Source organism: Protobothrops mucrosquamatus, unplaced genomic scaffold (genome assembly GCF_001527695.2).
Source record: "Protobothrops mucrosquamatus isolate PMUCROS unplaced genomic scaffold, P.Mucros_1.0 scaffold1, whole genome shotgun sequence".
NCBI classification, from domain to species: domain Eukaryota; kingdom Metazoa; phylum Chordata; class Lepidosauria; order Squamata; family Viperidae; genus Protobothrops; species Protobothrops mucrosquamatus.
Window position 1 is genome coordinate 454,845 of NW_015386388.1, and position 17,825 is coordinate 472,669.

Below are 17,825 nucleotides of genomic sequence, written 5' to 3' on the forward strand. Positions count from 1 at the left end.
GGAGTCCTAGTGGACAATCACTTAAATATGAGTCAGCAGTGTGCTGCAGCTGCCAAAAAAGCCAACACAATGCTAGGCTGCATTAACAGAGGGATAGAATCAAGATCACATGAAGTATTAATACCACTTTATGATGCCTTCATAAGGCCACAGATGGAATACTGCATCCAGTTTTGGTCACCACGATGTAAAAAAGATGTTGAGACTCTAGAAAGAGTACAGAAAAGAGCAACAAAGATGATTAGGGGACTGGAGGCTAAACATATAAGGAACGGTTGCTAGAATTGGGTATGTCTAGTTTAATAAAGAGAAGGACGAGGGGGGACATGATAGTGTTCCAATATCTCAGGGGTTGCAAATAATAATAATAATAATAATAACAACAACAACAACAATAATAGTAATAGTAATAGTAATAATAATATAATGCTAGAGTTAGTTGTCTTCCTATTTCTTCTATTGATACCCAATTTGACAGTCCTCTATTCTCCTAACTTTCCCTAAAGCTTTGAAGACTTGGCTACCCCAAGTGCTGGAATAAGTTGGGTAATTGCACATTAGAAGTTTGATTTGGTGCCAGGTCTTTGTTGTTTTTAATATTTTTCTGTGGTTAGTTTTATAGCTTTAATATTTCATGTTGTTTTAACTTTTTGATTGAGAGCCACCCTGAGTTTTTAAAAATGGATGATTATATAATTGGTTTGAACAGACATACAGAGCTGATTTTCTGATTAAAAGAAGGGTGGCGACCATGTATCTCCTTCTATCTGGCCCCATTTAAAATAACATTGCCCTAAAGGTGGGCTATTAGTCCGACCAATGGGCAGGAAAGCTTCAATGAGGGCTAAAGGTAACCCAGTTACAGTAACAGTTACAGTAGCAGAATAGAGTTGGGAAGGACCTTGGAAGTTTTCTAGTCCAACCTCCTGGGACCCTATACCAGTGATGGCGAAACTTTTAGAGACTGAGTGCCCAAACCGCAACCCAAAAACCCACTTATTTATCGCAAAGTGCCAGGGCTGCATCAGCATTGTGGTGCCCTTGGGGGGGGGGCATGGCCCACTGGGTGGGAGTGGCTGCGGTGGTGACAGCAGACTGAATGGGCGTGGCCAGGGTGGGCATGGCCACCTTAATATTGCTCGTGGGGGGATGCCTGTGGGGACTGGGCAGAATTGGGGGGGTTCCAGAGGGTCTCTGGTGGGTGGGGCGATGGGCAGGAGGCTCATCCTGCAGGGTGAGGCAGGGGGTAAGGCAGGGATGCCATTGCTGTGGGTCAAGGCGAGGCCAGTGAGCGCATGGGGGCGTGCTCTACCACCTCTACTTGAGCTTGCTAGTCAGCTGCTTCGCCTCCTTTGTGCTGGGTGGGGCTGCTATTCCGGGTGCCAGCAATGGTCTAATGGACCTGCGTGAGCTGGCGGCGGTGGCGGCAGGTGTGCCCACAGAGAGGGCTCTGAGTGCCGACGCGTGCCATAGGTTCGCCATCACTGCCTTATACCATTTCAGACAAGAAGTTGTCCTATGTCTTCTTAAAAGCCTCAGATGATGAAGCACCCACAGCTTCTGAAGGCAAAGCGGTTCCACTGATTTTTTTCACTGACAGGACATTTCTCCTTAGTTCTAGGTTGCTTCTCTTTAATGAGTGTATCGCAAATACAATGCGCTCGACTAGCCTTATTTATAGGGAAAGGCAGAAGATCAGTATACTGTAACTTAAGTTTAAATTTAAGAAGCAAAATGCCGCATCGACTAAACTTTATTGAGATCGAGGGCCACTACGTGTGTCACATTCACACTCTAAATCAAGACAAGTCAAAACGCCACGTGTAACATCGGCAGCGCAGATCCGCCGCGTTGCCCTTGTGGCAAACGTTCACTCAGGCAAGAGCGTAAACAGCCGGCTGCGGAGGCGTGACATCACCCGGAGGACTTCCCTTCACAGGAAGCCGGAAGTCCCGGCCTTGAACCAGCTGACGTGTTATAAGAGGCGCTCCGATGGTCCCGGAGTGGCGGAGGAATAGTCGGCATGGAGGTTCTTTATCATCAGACCAACAAGTGGGTGTGAGGGGCAAGCATGGAAAGCTCTCCGGAGCGGGGAACAAACGCGGAAATGAATTGGGAAGCGAAGGGAAGGCTCTGGAAGAGGAAAGGAGCGGGAGGCGGGGGAACAGAAGGCGAACGAGGACAGTTGCCAGGAGGCGCCAGCGCCAATAGCCACGCTTTTATAACTCTTTAAATAGTTACGTAACGATCTTACAACCTTCCCCGTAGGAATGGGGGACTCGGGACCTCCAGATGTTCTTGATTGCCTCTCTCGGTATCCCCCCGTTGGCCGCAGGCTCCCCTGGGAGGACCGCTGCTTCTTCGCTCTTTTAGGGGAACAAGCCTTCTGGACGAACAACAGCAGCTTCTGGAAAGCCAGTTACTGAATTTATGGTAGAAGAGGGATTTCAGTTTGAGCAAATGGTGTCTTGTTTAATCATCCTGGCTATCCAATAAGAGAGCCCTTGTTTAATTTGACAGACTAATAATTGGAATGGAACTCACTTTGATGCCCAAGGGATGGCTTTGATTAATTTCATGCTAAAACAGTGGACCAATGCAATATATTAATTACAATAAAACTCTCCTTGCCGTAGAAAGGAGGCTTTGTTTAATTTCATACTGTTACAATTGAACAACACAGTATAGTCAAACAATACAATTCAATCAAAAGATTAACCAATAACAAGAACTACCCTGAAATGAGAAGTAACTCATAAAAATAACACTTGGTCATTGGATTTCTAATGTTTTTGAAGTCATAGGTTCTAGTTACAGCAAACTGGATATTTCAGCCCAACATTCTGTACTGAGAATTTTCAGTTCAGGTGAATTCTTGCTTTGTTTGAGGAATCTATGATTTCTCATTTTAAAACATTAATTTCATGTTTTCTTAGTTATGATATTCTATGTATAGAGTTCTTTGGGTGGGATTTTAACCCTCAAGATAATTAAAGATTTTGAAAAAAATATCAATATGCTAAATAAACTTCATAATTGAGAAAACTATGAAGTAAATTAAGACTAAGAAGATTAGTTCTCTTTGTTTTTTCATTGGAAGAAATTTGATCATTATAAGAATTTCAAGTGAAAAAGCCTTGCACTTTGTCTCTTCATCCTCGTAAAACTTCAAATAGGAAACAGGTTGAAATAGAGTGAGTATCAATAATATCATGAATTGACCTGAACTTTGGTCTCCCTGGTCCAGCTGTATACTTGAACCAAGGTGCAAATTTCCCTCATGTTGTATTACATATGCCTTCACATATGGCACTCTTGTGAAACTATGGTCCTAAAGTTTGACAAGATGGATTCTGATTTGAAAGGGAAAGAAATAGTATGAGAGGCATGGGAACCTCTGAAACAATCACCAGCATATTGATAAATCAGTCATAGCAGTGTGAAGAAGTCTAATGGACCAACTACATTAATTCATTTTAGCTATAATGTGTTCTTATCTTTTTGTCTAAATGTAGTCTTTGCCATTTTTCCAATCCAAGGACAAGTACTAACTTTATGTACCAAGTGCTTAGTTCTTACACTACTTAATTTTGAAAAGGTCAAAATGATAACTTTGTGTCTGATTAAAATACTATTCAGTGTCACTGTACTATAGGTTTAACATCCAACCCTAGCTCAGCTTAATTTTTGTTCACTAATGGTTTGGTATGTGTTTAGATTCTTTCTTAGCCAATCCTAACCCTTGCAGAAGTATGTTAATATGTTTTAGTTTTCTTTTGTGCAGTTTTAAAAGGTTATTTTACTGAGATGTTATTTAATGATGTCTTAATTATAAAATAAAATGAGAGTAATATAAAACATTATACAATACATATTGAAATTAACAGCATCAAATATTAGTTAAGTCTCTTGCTTCGTGACTTGGTAAAGTCGGTTTGGATTTATCTATTCGATTTATCCATATCATAGTTGAGAAGACACTGATGAATATAGTGACACTACTACATCCATCAGAACTGAATAAAGATCCACTATCCAACAATAACTAATAATTATGCATGATCAAATTGATTTTAATAACCACATAAATGTATTTTTCTCCATGAATATAATAATAATAGATGAAACATGGCATATATAACACATTTCCAGATGATGTCAACACCTAAATCAAAGATATTCTGAAAAATTGTTAATTGTGAAAAAGCCAACTATATGGAGGTATATCAAATTCTGATGAGAGGGGATTTTATTTGAAACTGCAGGCATCCCATCAAAAAAATAGTGCCTGCAGATCTCTCCCCTCCCCCTCCGACTTAGGAGAATTGGTAAATTACTACTACTACATGCTGGATAGATTGATAATGATGATGAGGATGAGGATCAGGATGAGGATGATGATAAAGTTGGGACCTTGGAGGTCATCTAGTCCAACCCCCTGCTCAGGCAGGAAACCCTATACCATTTCGGACAAATAGCTGTCCAGTCTCTTAAAAACTTCCAGTGTTGGAGCATTCACCGCTTCTGGAGGCAGGTTGTTCCACTGGTTAATTGTTCTAACTGTCAGGAAGTTTCTCCTTAGTTCTAGGTTGCTTCTCTCTTTGGTTAGTTTCCACCCATTGCTTCTTGTCGTGCCTTCAGGACAAGTTCAAAGAAATGTTCCTGTTAGGACCTTGGATTGAATTCATCAATTAAAAATTAATTCTTACTTCAGACACAGTGACAGTAACATATTTCTATGAATGTTTTCTTTCAAGTGTACATATTTGCATATGTAAATTTTTTGCACATTTGAAGCAATTAAAAGTTTCTAATTTTTTGGAATGGGGAATTGAAATATATGTGATATTTAATTTTTAAAACCCATACCAAATAGACATTTACTTCATTACTCTATAAAATGTGTTGTATTTAACATGGTTCATGGTAGAAATAGATTTGTTGAAAATATTAAAACATACTTTATTCAAGCTATAGAGTTGATAGAGTTTTCTTTAAAATTGTTTTAAGTTCTGTTATAAATGGAACTAAAATGCTGAACTCCTAAGGAAAGTATGTCTTCTAATGTTGAAATAAAAAGAAATATAACTATTGAAATGAAGAAAGCCATTATGATATTCTAGGTTGTGTTTTTCCCTTTATCAAATAGTTGCAGAAAATTTTGTTTGAAAAATAAAGAAAAAAAATGGAAACTATGGGACAGAATATATATACTGAAGTCGGATGTTTAAATCAGTCTCAATTTTTGAATCTAAATTCTCATCAAGGGTGCCTCTTCTTTTTCCTTTTCCTCTATTTTTTTTCATTCTATCATTTTTCTGACTTTCTGAAAAATAAAGGTTGCTGTGTTATTCTTATTCTTAGCTTATGTAATGTATTAGAATTGTAAGAATTGTAAGCCAGTCAGTTGGCTGAGATGGGCGACTATAGAAATTGTATTAATCAATTAATTAATTAATTAATTAATTATTTTCTAGTATAAACCATTTTTTGTATCTAGTTTATAAATGATTTAAAATGAAATATTAAATATTCCATAATTTATTCTTTTGCATTTTCAGTTGGATGGAGAATAATACCATACTCTGTGTCTTCTCATCAGTGTTTTGTTTTTTTGTTTTTTTTTTGCAGATCTGCTCCATACTTTCTCTACTTTCTGATTGCCTTTTCTCTCTCGTGGTGTGATGCCATCATTTCTGTGCAATATATTCATTTCCAGGAGATGTCATGGGGCAGAGCATTCTTCCCCTCCTTTCTCCACTGGATCTCCAGTGTCCTGTCACATTTTCTGTGCCTCTGGCATGATTTGTTCTGTTTCCAAAACAGGTCTTCCAATTGGCAAGGCTGTTTGTTTTGGAGATGATCCTTAGGAAATGTGCCAGATAATTAATGGAAGCATCACAACTCCCAGTTTAAGATAAACTAGAAAGCACAGATCCATCAACATTCTCATTTTATTAGGAATGTGAAAGTTTGAGAAACTGCTTGAAGTGGAAAGTCTCCAATGCTTAAATTGATTTAGGTTTTTCTTGTAGTTAAGATAGTTAAATTGAAATATTGAAGTAAAAAGAGTGTGAACTGCTGTTTTCTAGCAATTAAAGATTGGGTTGAAATTTGCTTTTTAAGAATATTAAATATTTGAAGACAACTCACTATTAAGATTGTTTAGACTGGAATTTATTTGGTTTCATCCAAATATACTTGAGTGCACAACTTTTGAGGAAGACTGATTTAGCATTTTGTGATGTGGGATAGGAGGGGTAGGAGCATTAAACGGATATAGGGGAATATAAAAGTTTAATATATAAATGCTGATTTTATAATTTCTCGATTTATTCTTTCAATTGCCTGATGTAACCAATGACAATTCAGAACACCATGAATTTTAAACAATTGTTTATAAAACAGGAGATTGGGGAATTATGAGGAAAAAAAATCGACTGGGTTTTTTTCTTTTCTACAACTCTGTCATCTCAGTTTTGCAAATAAGGTGGTAATAGTTGGTAGACTCGGTAAGGCTACCTGTACTTACTCATGTCTGATGTGAAAAGAATCAGTTTGACTTTCTTGGTCATCTGCAGATGGTGCTTAGTCTCTATAATTGGGGAGACAAAAATGGCTGCTTATAATCCTGCTTGGAGGTTGTATAAAAACCTTTATGGAAAAAACCTTTAATGCTTATGGAAAGTAATGTATCGATATTAAGAAGTGTAGTTTACCAACCTTATAATATTCATTTAGTTGAACAAAATTTTTTTGGGGAGAATCTCTTGTTCTATGCATTAGTATCTATTCTTGAAAAATTCACTTTTTCTTTTGGAATAGCTAGTAGATTTCCTGCTTTCCTATTTTCTTTTTTAATAGGCAGATCCACGAAGTTCAGTCATACATGGGCCGCCTGGAAACCTCAGACAAGGAGTCTGTTCACTGTGAGTAATTGGTGTATAAAAGTAACCTGAGTGCCACAAGCATTTTGTCTTCTAATAATATCTGAGCTCTTTTTGTTGAAATCAGTGAAAAATAGATAAAAAAACATGATATAAGAAATTTACTATGACTTATCAGTTTGTTTAAAATGCCTCAATGGACTTTAAAATCTGTATCAATTGTGAAGCCATACCATTTGGATCACAATACAGTACAATACAAAATAACACAACACAATACTTTATTTGGCCAAGTGACCTTGTGACATACAAGGAAGCTCTCAATGTACATGCAAAGCATCAGAGTAATAATAATCATAAAAATAATAATAGCAATTAAAGGGGGTAGTAAAGAAGATAATAATGATAGTAATAATACTACAGCCATATTACATGAATAAGTATACCTAGACATTAATCCTATGAGAATTATTATATAAATTCTCCAATATATTTGAGACTCATAGTTCCTGTTCCTTTTGTATTATGAAACTATGGTTATTTTGACTTCTTAGCTCCTTTTTGTCTCATATGAAGAGAGGAGCAAAGTAGGTTTTAAAAAAAGGGCTGCTATAGATTGGTGCCTTTTAAAGCAATAGCTGATGATGTTAACTTGACCAGCATAGACGGTTGGCTCACAAAAGCAGGCATTGGGTTGGAAAGAAAACATTGTGCATCTTAAAGCAGCGAGGAGAACTTCTTTTATTTGTCTCCCTCTGTAGTGGTGGAAAATGAAATCCAAGCACGAATAGACAGAATTTTTAGCAATCTAGACCGGTTGGAAATCTTCTGCAACAAGGAACATCCAAACAAGCGACAAAATGCCAAACTGTGAGTGATTCTTTTTCTTAATGTTATCTTAACACATTTTAATTTACCGATACACATTGAGAGATGTGTTATTTTTATGCTGATATTATCAAATATTTCCCAAACCAAATGAAAAGTGAGACATAATAAATGCTCCGATTCAGATATATTTTTTTGGTTCTGTAAAATTGTAACTGCCATTGAGAAGGGCTTTTTGCAGCTATCATTGTCTTTTTTTCTATGAGTGTTTTCTCAGCAGATCTCCTGGACTGGATACTATGGGAATAATTTTCCAATTGGAAATCTTGGTAGAAAGAGTACTGGAAAAAATTCCCACCTGAATCATGAAGAGCTGATTTTCAACTAAAATATAATATAATAGCAACTAAATAGCTGCTTTGTACATCTATATGTATGTGGCCAAAGGTATAACACTGCTAGAGCACAGGTTTTCTATAATTATGTGCAGTGTTTCACTGAACAAAGAGAGGTTTGCTTTATAACACACCTGCAGTCTTTTCCCATTAATTATGATCTTATTTGGGGAGAGCTTATTATCTATTGCCTCTTTTCAGCCGGGTTGACCAGTTGAAATACGACATTCAGCACCTGCAGACAGGATTGCGAAATTTCCAGCATCGTCGCTATGCGCGGGAGCAGCAAGAAAGACAACGTGAGGAGCTTCTGACTCGAACATTTACCACTAATGTAAGTCCTGCCTTTAAAACCAGAGAACTTTGGCTTAAATTTGCTTGCTTTCTGAGTTTGGTCCTCAAAATTTTATAGCCACATTTTTTTTTAAACTAGTTGTTGTTCACATAGTTTTTTACCCAAAAATTAAGTGAACAATACACTTGAGAATGCACTGGGGCTGCCCGGGGACTGAGATGGAAAAGAATTTGGGAGGGCAGGAAGTTTGAATTTCATGGCCATAGCACATTGTTGACTCTGCAGAGGCTTTGGGTTAAGAATGTTGAGGAAAGATAACCATTTCTTTCCCTCCCCCTGCAGGATTCTGACACCACCATTCCAATTGATGAAACATTACAATTTAATGAATCCCTTCAAAATGCACACCGTGGCATGGATGATCTTATTGGCAGCGGAACCAGCATCCTACAGGGCCTGAGGGATCAGAGAGTGACATTAAAGGTGGGCATAGGGTGGGACCTTCACCTTTTTTGTTTATGGTGACTAGGCATCCACTATATTTGAAATTTGAATATCAGAAATTTATTAGAACAGTTCAAGCTCCCCAATTCAGTCATTCTGGCTATGGATTACATGGAATCTAAATCTATTCTTGTTGTATCTTTGCTCTCCAAGCTAGCTGCAGCACTTGCATCTTTGGAAGGAATTGGGTGTTTTATTAATATAAATAATTCAATTATTTGAAGATACCTGTAATTAAAATAAACACAACCATAGAAATAAAAGAGATTTTTACAAGTCTGCTTCTGGAAGAAGCTCTTGCGGCTCTTATGACTTGGACTGTTTCACCTAGCAAGTGCTTTGCATACAAGAGATCATGATTCTCCAGTTACAACTTTCCAGTGATCATTGATGGGAAAGACTCATGAATCCATAGAGAGAGCTGATTAGTTGGATTCAGCAACAAACTGGGTTAGATAGACAAACAGTCTTTTAAGCAACTTCCTTGAATAAAGTAATTGAGTAAAAAAACCACCCCAATCTGATGGTTGTCTCTTCCATTCTAAACTATTGAAAGTGGATCCTCCATGCCAGTGGTACCTAAGGAAAATGTTTGCATGAGGTTTACTTCAGCTTTGTTTTCTTCCATTTTTCCTCTTCCTTGCTTCTTTGCCCTTCCTCAGAAGTCCTGCTTATAATCATTGCTGGCTTTGGTCTCATTTCTCCAATCATGCCTTGTGTATTTGATCTCCTCTACTTGTTAAGACTGTCTTAATATTTTCCTATGTTATCTACTTTGTTACTGTGTATTCTACTGTTATCAACATGTTATATCCTTAATACAAAGCCCTTGTTGTTTCTAAATTATGTAAACTCTTTCTCCTCACCTTATCCTCAAATGTCCCACAGCTTCTTCTGTAGTGGTTAAAAAAAATAGCAGTGCTTAGTAGTTGCTGATGCAAAGAATAGTTTGGAACCTGACGCCTATTTTTATTCTAACCCTACTCTATTCTTGAGGTAATACTTGGAAGAGACTAGGTTGGGCAAGGGATGTGGGCCTTGTGGATTTAGCAGTTTCCCATGTTTTGGAAGTAGAGATATCTTGGAATGCAACTCAGACTGAAGTAGCCAATTCCAGAAATCTTTGACAGATAAATGAAGTGCCCCTATTAAAGAAAAACTAATTGACTGAATATTTACAAATAGTCAGAAAGTCTCTTTTTCCTAATTTTATAGTAAAAATACTCAAATACTAGTTTTTGTTCATTGTTTAATTACACAGTGCTGCTTTGTAGTTAGGTATGTGCATAGCATACCATTCTGGAGAAGTCTACAACGTTCCATTTGTCCTCTTGCCCACATAGACTGCCTAACTATCAGCAGAATAGTGAGATCTGTAAGATCTGGAAGATGGCAGGAACATTCTAGACTTCTCCAGAATGTTCTGTACCTGGGACAGTGAGTTTTACACATTCCAGTTGCTTTACTACTGTTCTGATAGCTGCAAGCATATTCTTCCTTGCTGTTAAGTGGTTCTTATTAGCTGCTGTCTTATTATCTTGGTATGTTTTCAGCTTAAGGATCAGAGCTTGATATACTCAGTATGTACCAAGGTATTTATATATCTGTGGGTCTGGCCATTTTTTGCTATCTTGCATATGCATAAAATTGTGGTTAGGCTTCTATGACTATGTAAAGTTTTTTTTTATAATAAAGAGTTAGGTTGTCCATATAATGTATTTGCTTCTCCTGTAATTGTGGTGGATCTATTTGGGTCAGTCTAGCTGAATAGTTCATGTGACTTCCTTGTGGTTGCTGGACTTATGTGGTGTGATTTGCTTAATTGGCAATGGAGAAAATTGTATCAGTGTGATGTGGCTTATGCTAGGCTTCTCTGCTGTGAGCAGAGGAGGGAGGATTATCCTGATATTAAGCATCATATTGCCAGCAGAGCAAGCCCCAAATAATCTGTAGACAGCAGTGGAATCCAGTGATACATGAGATAGTGAAACAGCCCTAAGGAAGACAGACACCAAGAGAGTCATGTGGTTCTAATGGGACAGCTTCTTTAATCACCACCAAATAAGTTAGTCCAAAGAATAAAAAGACTAACTGCCACAAGGAAGTCACCTTTGAAGTGGGTGAACTGAGGAACAAATACATTGCTGAGATAATCTCTGTAGGAGAAAGAGTAAGTGCTTGTGAGAGAGAGAGATAATGACCATAAGTTCCAGATGAGCTCACCTACCCACTCCATTTCAAGGTCACATTATTTATTATTTTGTTATAGTTTCCTGGAACAAAACCCTTGCAAATAACAAGGGCGACCTATATTGCTTTATGGCTGGGCAGACTTACATGGGAAAATGTACAAAATATGGAGCCTAAAGCTATTATTAAAAATAGTTTCTTAGCTTGTGATTGCAAACTGTATATAGGGAAGTTATGTAGAACAGTCAAGGGTAGCCTGTGTTTTCCAGCAAAGTAAGCCCCTCTGTGGTGAGTAAATCATGATCCACAAGTATATTACCATTTGGCCTGATTTTATTTGCAAGAGAGCTGATAATGCCATTTCAACTGTATACGTTTTAAAATATTCTTCTATTGGATTGACCAAGTGATATGGGATAATTTTAAAAGCAGAAAGGAAATATTAAATAAAAATAGAAATTACCACTATTCCTCTTCCCTCCTTCCAAATTATTTTTAAAATTTTAGGTGACTGCAGACACTTATAGAAGGCATAAGAATTACAATTTCTGAAGAGCAAAAGATTGGTTGGAAATTGAGAGTGGGTGAGAAAAAATGGATATGTAAAATAAAGTGATTCACATGCCATTGTAAACTATGCATCCTGTTTCTGGAGAGACTGAAGACTCTGTAGGAAATATCTGAAGAGGAGTACCTTGAAAGTCAAAAGACCCTCTCTGACAACTTTTTTTAAACTAATATTGTCACTTTTTTTTCTGTTACTTTCAGGGCACCCACAAGAAAATAATGGATGTTGCCAACATGCTCGGTTTATCTAATACAGTCATGCGTCTCATTGAGAAACGTGCCTTCCAGGATAAGTACTTCATGATTGGAGGCATGCTTGTGACATGCATAATCATGTTCCTCGTAGTGCAGTATCTTACTTGAAAGGCTGAAGAACACACTACCAGACTGAGTTAAGCGTTCCTTTCTACACTGATTTCCAGCATAACTGTGAATCTCCTGGATTGGCTACAGCTGCCACGTGACTCATATGATGCTCAAGTTGAGTGGCTCATATAGATTCTCCCGTTGGTGTGCAGGAATGCTTATCCACACAGCACTCATAATTTTTCAGTCATATAGTGGGCATGTTGCCCATGTGACTCTCAAGCTTAGTTGATGAGGGCAGGAGCTGTCTCCTTTAGTTCTCTTAGTAATCCTGGTATAAGTTATAAAACCTCTCAACAAAGTGACCAATAAAGTATTACTATTGGATCTATAGATTTCATAGTTCCTCAAGATCAAGATGTATACGTCTGCAAACACTGTAATTACTAGTGAAAATGAAGCAACCTGGCTTGAAGGACTTATTGGCTTAACTTATTGCAGGTGTGGGACATAGGGAGACTGTCTTGTTCCCAGGATTGATTAAAATAAATAGAAATACTTTAGTCCATGTGCAATGGAGATGGTTTTTGATAATTATAGATTCTGCATCTATCATTTATCTAGAGTAAACATTGTGTAAACTAGCTGAACTACAGTGTAGTAACTCACTTTAAAGTAAATAATGGATGTGTTAGGGACCATGATAATTCAGATACATGTGCTAATGCACCCTGTAGCAGAATCCTGCTTTTAGTGTTAGGAAAGAAGTGTGGGACATGCTGCTTACCATACAGGTGAATAACAAACTTCCTTACAAAATGCATTTATATGTGTATTTTTAAAAATTTGTACGTAGAATCACTGGTTCACAGTGTAGCCATTGTGTTTGTCACAGCAGTCTCATCTTTTAATCCCCTAGCTTTTGTGTATTCAGTTTCTTCTACTTTTCATGAATGGAAAATTTATTATTTCTGCAATTTTATGCTGCACAGTTCCAAAAAAACATTTATACAGTGAGATCTAACAAGATGAATTTAGCCACTTTTGAGTCTAAAGTATACAATCCTTAATGGATTTTGGGAGGGGGCGGGGAGATTTGAAATCTTGTGCAGATCTCCTAAAGAACAGAGTTAAGTTGAAAGCTTCCAGGTAAATGCATATAAACCTATCATTTGATATCTCAGACCTATTGTCCTTTGTTCCAACTGGACCAGTATTATTGTTTTGTTTGAAAAAGCTGATTGTGAATAGATGAATAGCATAAATGTTATTCCATATTATAACAAATTATGTGTGCTGTTCTGTACTGTAAATCTCCAAGATTTCAAGAAATCCTTACAGCTGATATAACCTGTGTTATGAATTTTCTGTTTGCAAATGGTGCCTGGCTGTCCAACTAAGCTGGGTCAACTAAGGTATAGTATCAAAGTTGAATTGTCTTTTTCTACATCCCCAAATTCATTAATACAACCATATGCTGAAATAGACATCCAAGCATCACGTACAAATTGCAATCTGGCTATGTTCCTGATAACAGTTTATTTGATCCTTGCTTCATTTTTACTGATAAAGATAATGTTTCAGTAAGTTTAAGCAGATTAAAAATTCTTCTAAAGCAGATAACGGAAAATATTCAACAGTAATTATAGTTTCATTCTGTTTGGTTTTTTTTTTTCTTCTGCTGTATTGACCTACTCCTCCAAATTAAAGTTCCCTTTTTCCTTTAAGGAGTCACATGCTTTGCTTTAAAGGAGGTATTTAATTGAAATATGGCTAGATGTTAATTAAGTTTATTGTCATGCTATGCCATACATTTTTAAAAGATAGAATGTAAAGCATTCTCATAGGGATACTCTGAGAACAAATTATATTAGATATTGGGAAGCCCTTGAATTATAATTTTCAAATTAATGTCTCTTTAGAAGCATTCAGTCTGCCTTTCCAAGCCCTTAGTAATGGCAGGTATAATATATGTGTCCTTTCCCTAGTAGTTCCTAGAATACACATTTTAAAGTGCAAGCAGTCTGTTTTAGTTTGACAAGATTTCTGTCTATAATTGAGGAGCAATAAGAAAATTACTTAGAAGGATCTCAATTTATCTTTCTTTCTTGGAGCTGACAGAGACTTATTCCATATCAAGACATTCTCAGTATACTAACTTTACAGGGATGTTGTGGGGGAAAATAGAAGAAAGTGCTATGTATGCTACTATGTATGCTGCTAAATGAAAAATATGGTTAAAAATTAAATGAAGACATAAATAACTTCCATACCCAACAACACTTTGATTTAATGGATCTTTCTGGGAGGAAATAATCCCTGATTGTCAATGAAATCCAATTCATATCAAGTTGCCTTTTTAAAAATGTTTGTAATGATGTGCAAATTATAGGGGAATATTTCATTTCACCAAGGAAGCAGAAATCACTGTCTTTGGATCTGTTTGATGACAAAATAGAAGATTGCTACTTGGAATATAAAAAAAATAAATGGATTAAGGAGCATGAATTAATGAATGGAACTAAGGAAAGAAAAAAACAGGTAAGTTGTATGTCTTTGAAATCAAGAGGATAAACTGGAATGGAGTCTATTCAGTGGACCTGGAGGATGATGACCTAATCTTGTAAAGGAGAGTTGAGAATACATGCAGGGGACCATGGTTATAGTTCGTGGTCTTCTCCCTCATTCCCACCCATCCATTCATGCCATCTAACAGACTTAATTTTTCCCAAGAACATTCACTCATAATGTTCTATAATATTTCCCAAGTCTCATCTTTTTTTTATTTATCACAGTTCACTGGAGCGTAACATACCAATATCAGCATCTGGCAAATCCTACTTTTCATTTATATACTCAATAACCAAGATAATACAAATTCATTCTGATACAGTACACATTTTTATCTTTTCATCCACAATGGACTATATTTTGAGCTTTTCAGAGATATAAAGATGATTAATGACCACTTGTTTAGAAAAATAACCATTTTAGGTAAATATTAAGTTTAATAATGTCTAGTTACGCAGAGTAAAAGAAATTACAAGTTCAAAACCATGATTGATTTGATGGTTTATGATGAAAGGTAGAGAATTAAAGAATAATACAAGGACCGTGAGCAACTAGGAAGAAACACTTCTTTGATGGAGTTGAAAGAAGATTTTGGGGGGAAATGAACCTGGAAAGAAGTGGAAAAAAAGCAGTGAAGGAAATATAAAAAGAAAGATGAAATGAAAGACTAGATGAGGAAAATGTGCACAAAAAAATCTTGCTGCAAATAAGGATGAGAGAAAGTAATTATGTATATGGAAGAGTTGCAAAGAATGACGCCAAAGAGCAAGGTCTGGTTAAGATTAAAAGATGGAAGAAAAGGCAAGATGCGTTGGATGGAAATTTTAAGAAACGTGAGAAATAGTTTGAACAAGGAGTCTCCAGTTAAGTGACAAAAAAATGAAGTGGAGGAAACCAACATGAGGAAAAATGGGAGTATTTTAGAAATTATATGGGGTTGATACTCATACTATGTGTGAAAGTGAAACAAAAATTATAAATGACAATGCCCAAGGGAAAAAGAAACCACATGAAATAAATGCTGTGAGAATGTTGAAAAATAATAAAGCTACTTGTGTATATATAACTGCAGAAATGCTAAGAGGTGATTTGCTTATGGAAGTGGCTGGACAGCATGCTTACTGTGTGTTCTGAAGAGTGCATCTATATCTAACAATTGGAAGATTCTGTTTCCCTACAACAAGATGAAGAGGGATTCATTTATTAAAAGTGCTTGGAAGATATTTGGCAAAATTGTTCTGGGAAGGTACAAGAGGTAAATATTAGCAACATTTCAGAAGTACAGGGCAGTTTGGAGTGGAACACTTAGTGAATAAAACGAGAGGGGAGGGAATAAAACATGGATGTGTGATATCCCCCTGCGTAATACATTTCAGGGGTACAAATATGCAAATACTTTTATACGCAAATAGTGTCATGTTGGTATAGGACTCAAATGATGTGCAGTAAATGTTAGATAAATTGTATAGTTCCCTAAGGAATATGAGTCTGTATATTAATGTATTGAAGACCTAGTTATGTTTGGTAGGGAAATAGAGTGAATAATTGCAAATTATAAGTGGTTAAAATGAGAGAAATAAATAAACAGTTGCTAAAGATGGGGAAATAAATTTATTAATTAAATTGATATAACTATTCATCTTGCTACTGTGACTCTGGGCAGGGTACAAAGTAAAGAATCTAGAAAACAATGCAAAGTCAACCAAAGAATAACTATAAAAATCATTACAAACAATAAAACTATTAAAGCATTAATCAGTGAGAGAGTGCTATTCATTTTCTTAAAAGTATGACCACTTAGTAAACTTTCCACTAACTTCCCTGGATCCAAAGGGCAGATGACAAAGTCAGGTCTTAAGACTCTTCTTGAAGCCTACTAAGGTCCAGGCCAATCTCACCTTGGGAGTTACGATGTTCCAAGCACTGTGGGAGAAAAGGTCTCCTTGGTCCCATCAAATAACATTCCTTCATGGATAGTTTGCCCAATCTACCCTTTCTGCTGGGTTTGATAGGATACTGTAGGTAGATATACGAGTAGTCCTCAACTTAACAATTTTTCATTTAGTGACCAAAGTTCACTATGGGTACTGAACAAAATGACTTATGACCATTTTTCGTACAACAACCATTGCAGCATTCCCATGGTCACATGATCAAAATTTGGAGGCTTAGCAACTGGAACATTTATATGATGGTTGCAGGGTCTCAGTGTCACATGATCACCTTTTGCAACCTTCTGACAAGCAAAGTCAATGGGGAAACCAGATTCACTTTACAACCATATTACTAACTTAACAACTGCAGTGATTCACTTCGCGATAACCAAGCAAAGTTTGATTTTGCTTCCTCTTTCAGTAGCTTACTAGCTTCTGACATATCCAGAGACTGTAAAGATCCCGTTTTATTTTATAAGCAAAGGTTGCCCTCTAGTGGTGATAGATGTAAGTTTGCTCTCTATTTATTTATTTATTTATTTACATTTATTTATTTATTTATTTATTTATTTATTTATTTATTTATTTATTTACATCTACTGTATGTAAATTCTGCTCCCCATATCTCAATAGAAATTTGATAAGAATGTTTGCTGGAGATTTTCTTTTAATTTTCACTATTTGATCTCTAGAATGGCATAAATAGAAACATAGAAAACTGATGACAGAAAAAGACCTACTGATTCCTTGAAAATTTTGTTTTCTTTTTAATTTATTTATTGTTTCAAAGGTGCTTTTCAAAAGGCAATTGGACTTCCATGGGTTTTTTTCCCTTGAAAACATTTTGCTTCTCATCCAAGTAGCTTCTTCAGTTCTTATTTATTTATTATCTTTAATTATTTTTATTTATTTATTTTTATTTTTTGTCTTATGTTAGACATGTGTTTATTATCCCAAGCATGTTTGAACTCAGTTACTGATGATTGGTCCACTACCTCGCTGGAAGTTGCTTCCAAGTTTCCACTCTTCATTCTGTGAAGTAATACTTTCTAATATTACTTTTGAATTTCCCTCCTATCAGTTTAAGATTATGTCCCTGTGTTTTTGATTTTTGCTTAATATTGAAAATACTTCCTTCTAGAACTTATTCACATCCTTAATATATTTAAAAGTTTCAATCATGTCCCTCCCCACCAACCCCATTTTCCCTTCTGTTCTCCAGGCTGTACATATTCAGTTTCTCCAATATTTCCTGATATGACCCTCAGACCTTGCACCATTATTGTTGCCCATCTCTGGACTCAATCTTATCAATATCTTTTTTAAAAGTGAGGTCTCTAGAACTAGA

The 17,825-nt window shown here is 36.3% G+C and overlaps 1 protein-coding gene across 2 annotated transcripts; it reads left to right on the plus strand.

Annotated features, from left to right (window-relative positions):
• The first annotated feature begins 1,954 nt into the window (after nt 1–1,954).
• Nucleotides 1,955–13,319, plus strand: GOSR2 (golgi SNAP receptor complex member 2). 2 transcript variants are annotated; one of them, XM_015832214.1, is made up of 6 exons: nt 1,955–2,052; nt 6,865–6,929; nt 7,649–7,757; nt 8,312–8,444; nt 8,748–8,888; nt 11,868–13,319. In XM_015832214.1, the coding sequence occupies exons 1-6, from the start codon at nt 2,024–2,026 to the stop codon at nt 12,027–12,029; spliced, it is 639 nt and encodes a 212-aa protein (XP_015687700.1). In that variant the 5' UTR covers nt 1,955–2,023; the 3' UTR covers nt 12,030–13,319. The 2 variants fall into 2 exon arrangements, with proteins under 2 accessions (XP_015687700.1, XP_029143179.1); XM_029287346.1 differs by lacking the exon at nt 8,748–8,888.
• The last annotated feature ends 4,506 nt before the right edge of the window (nt 13,320–17,825 follow it).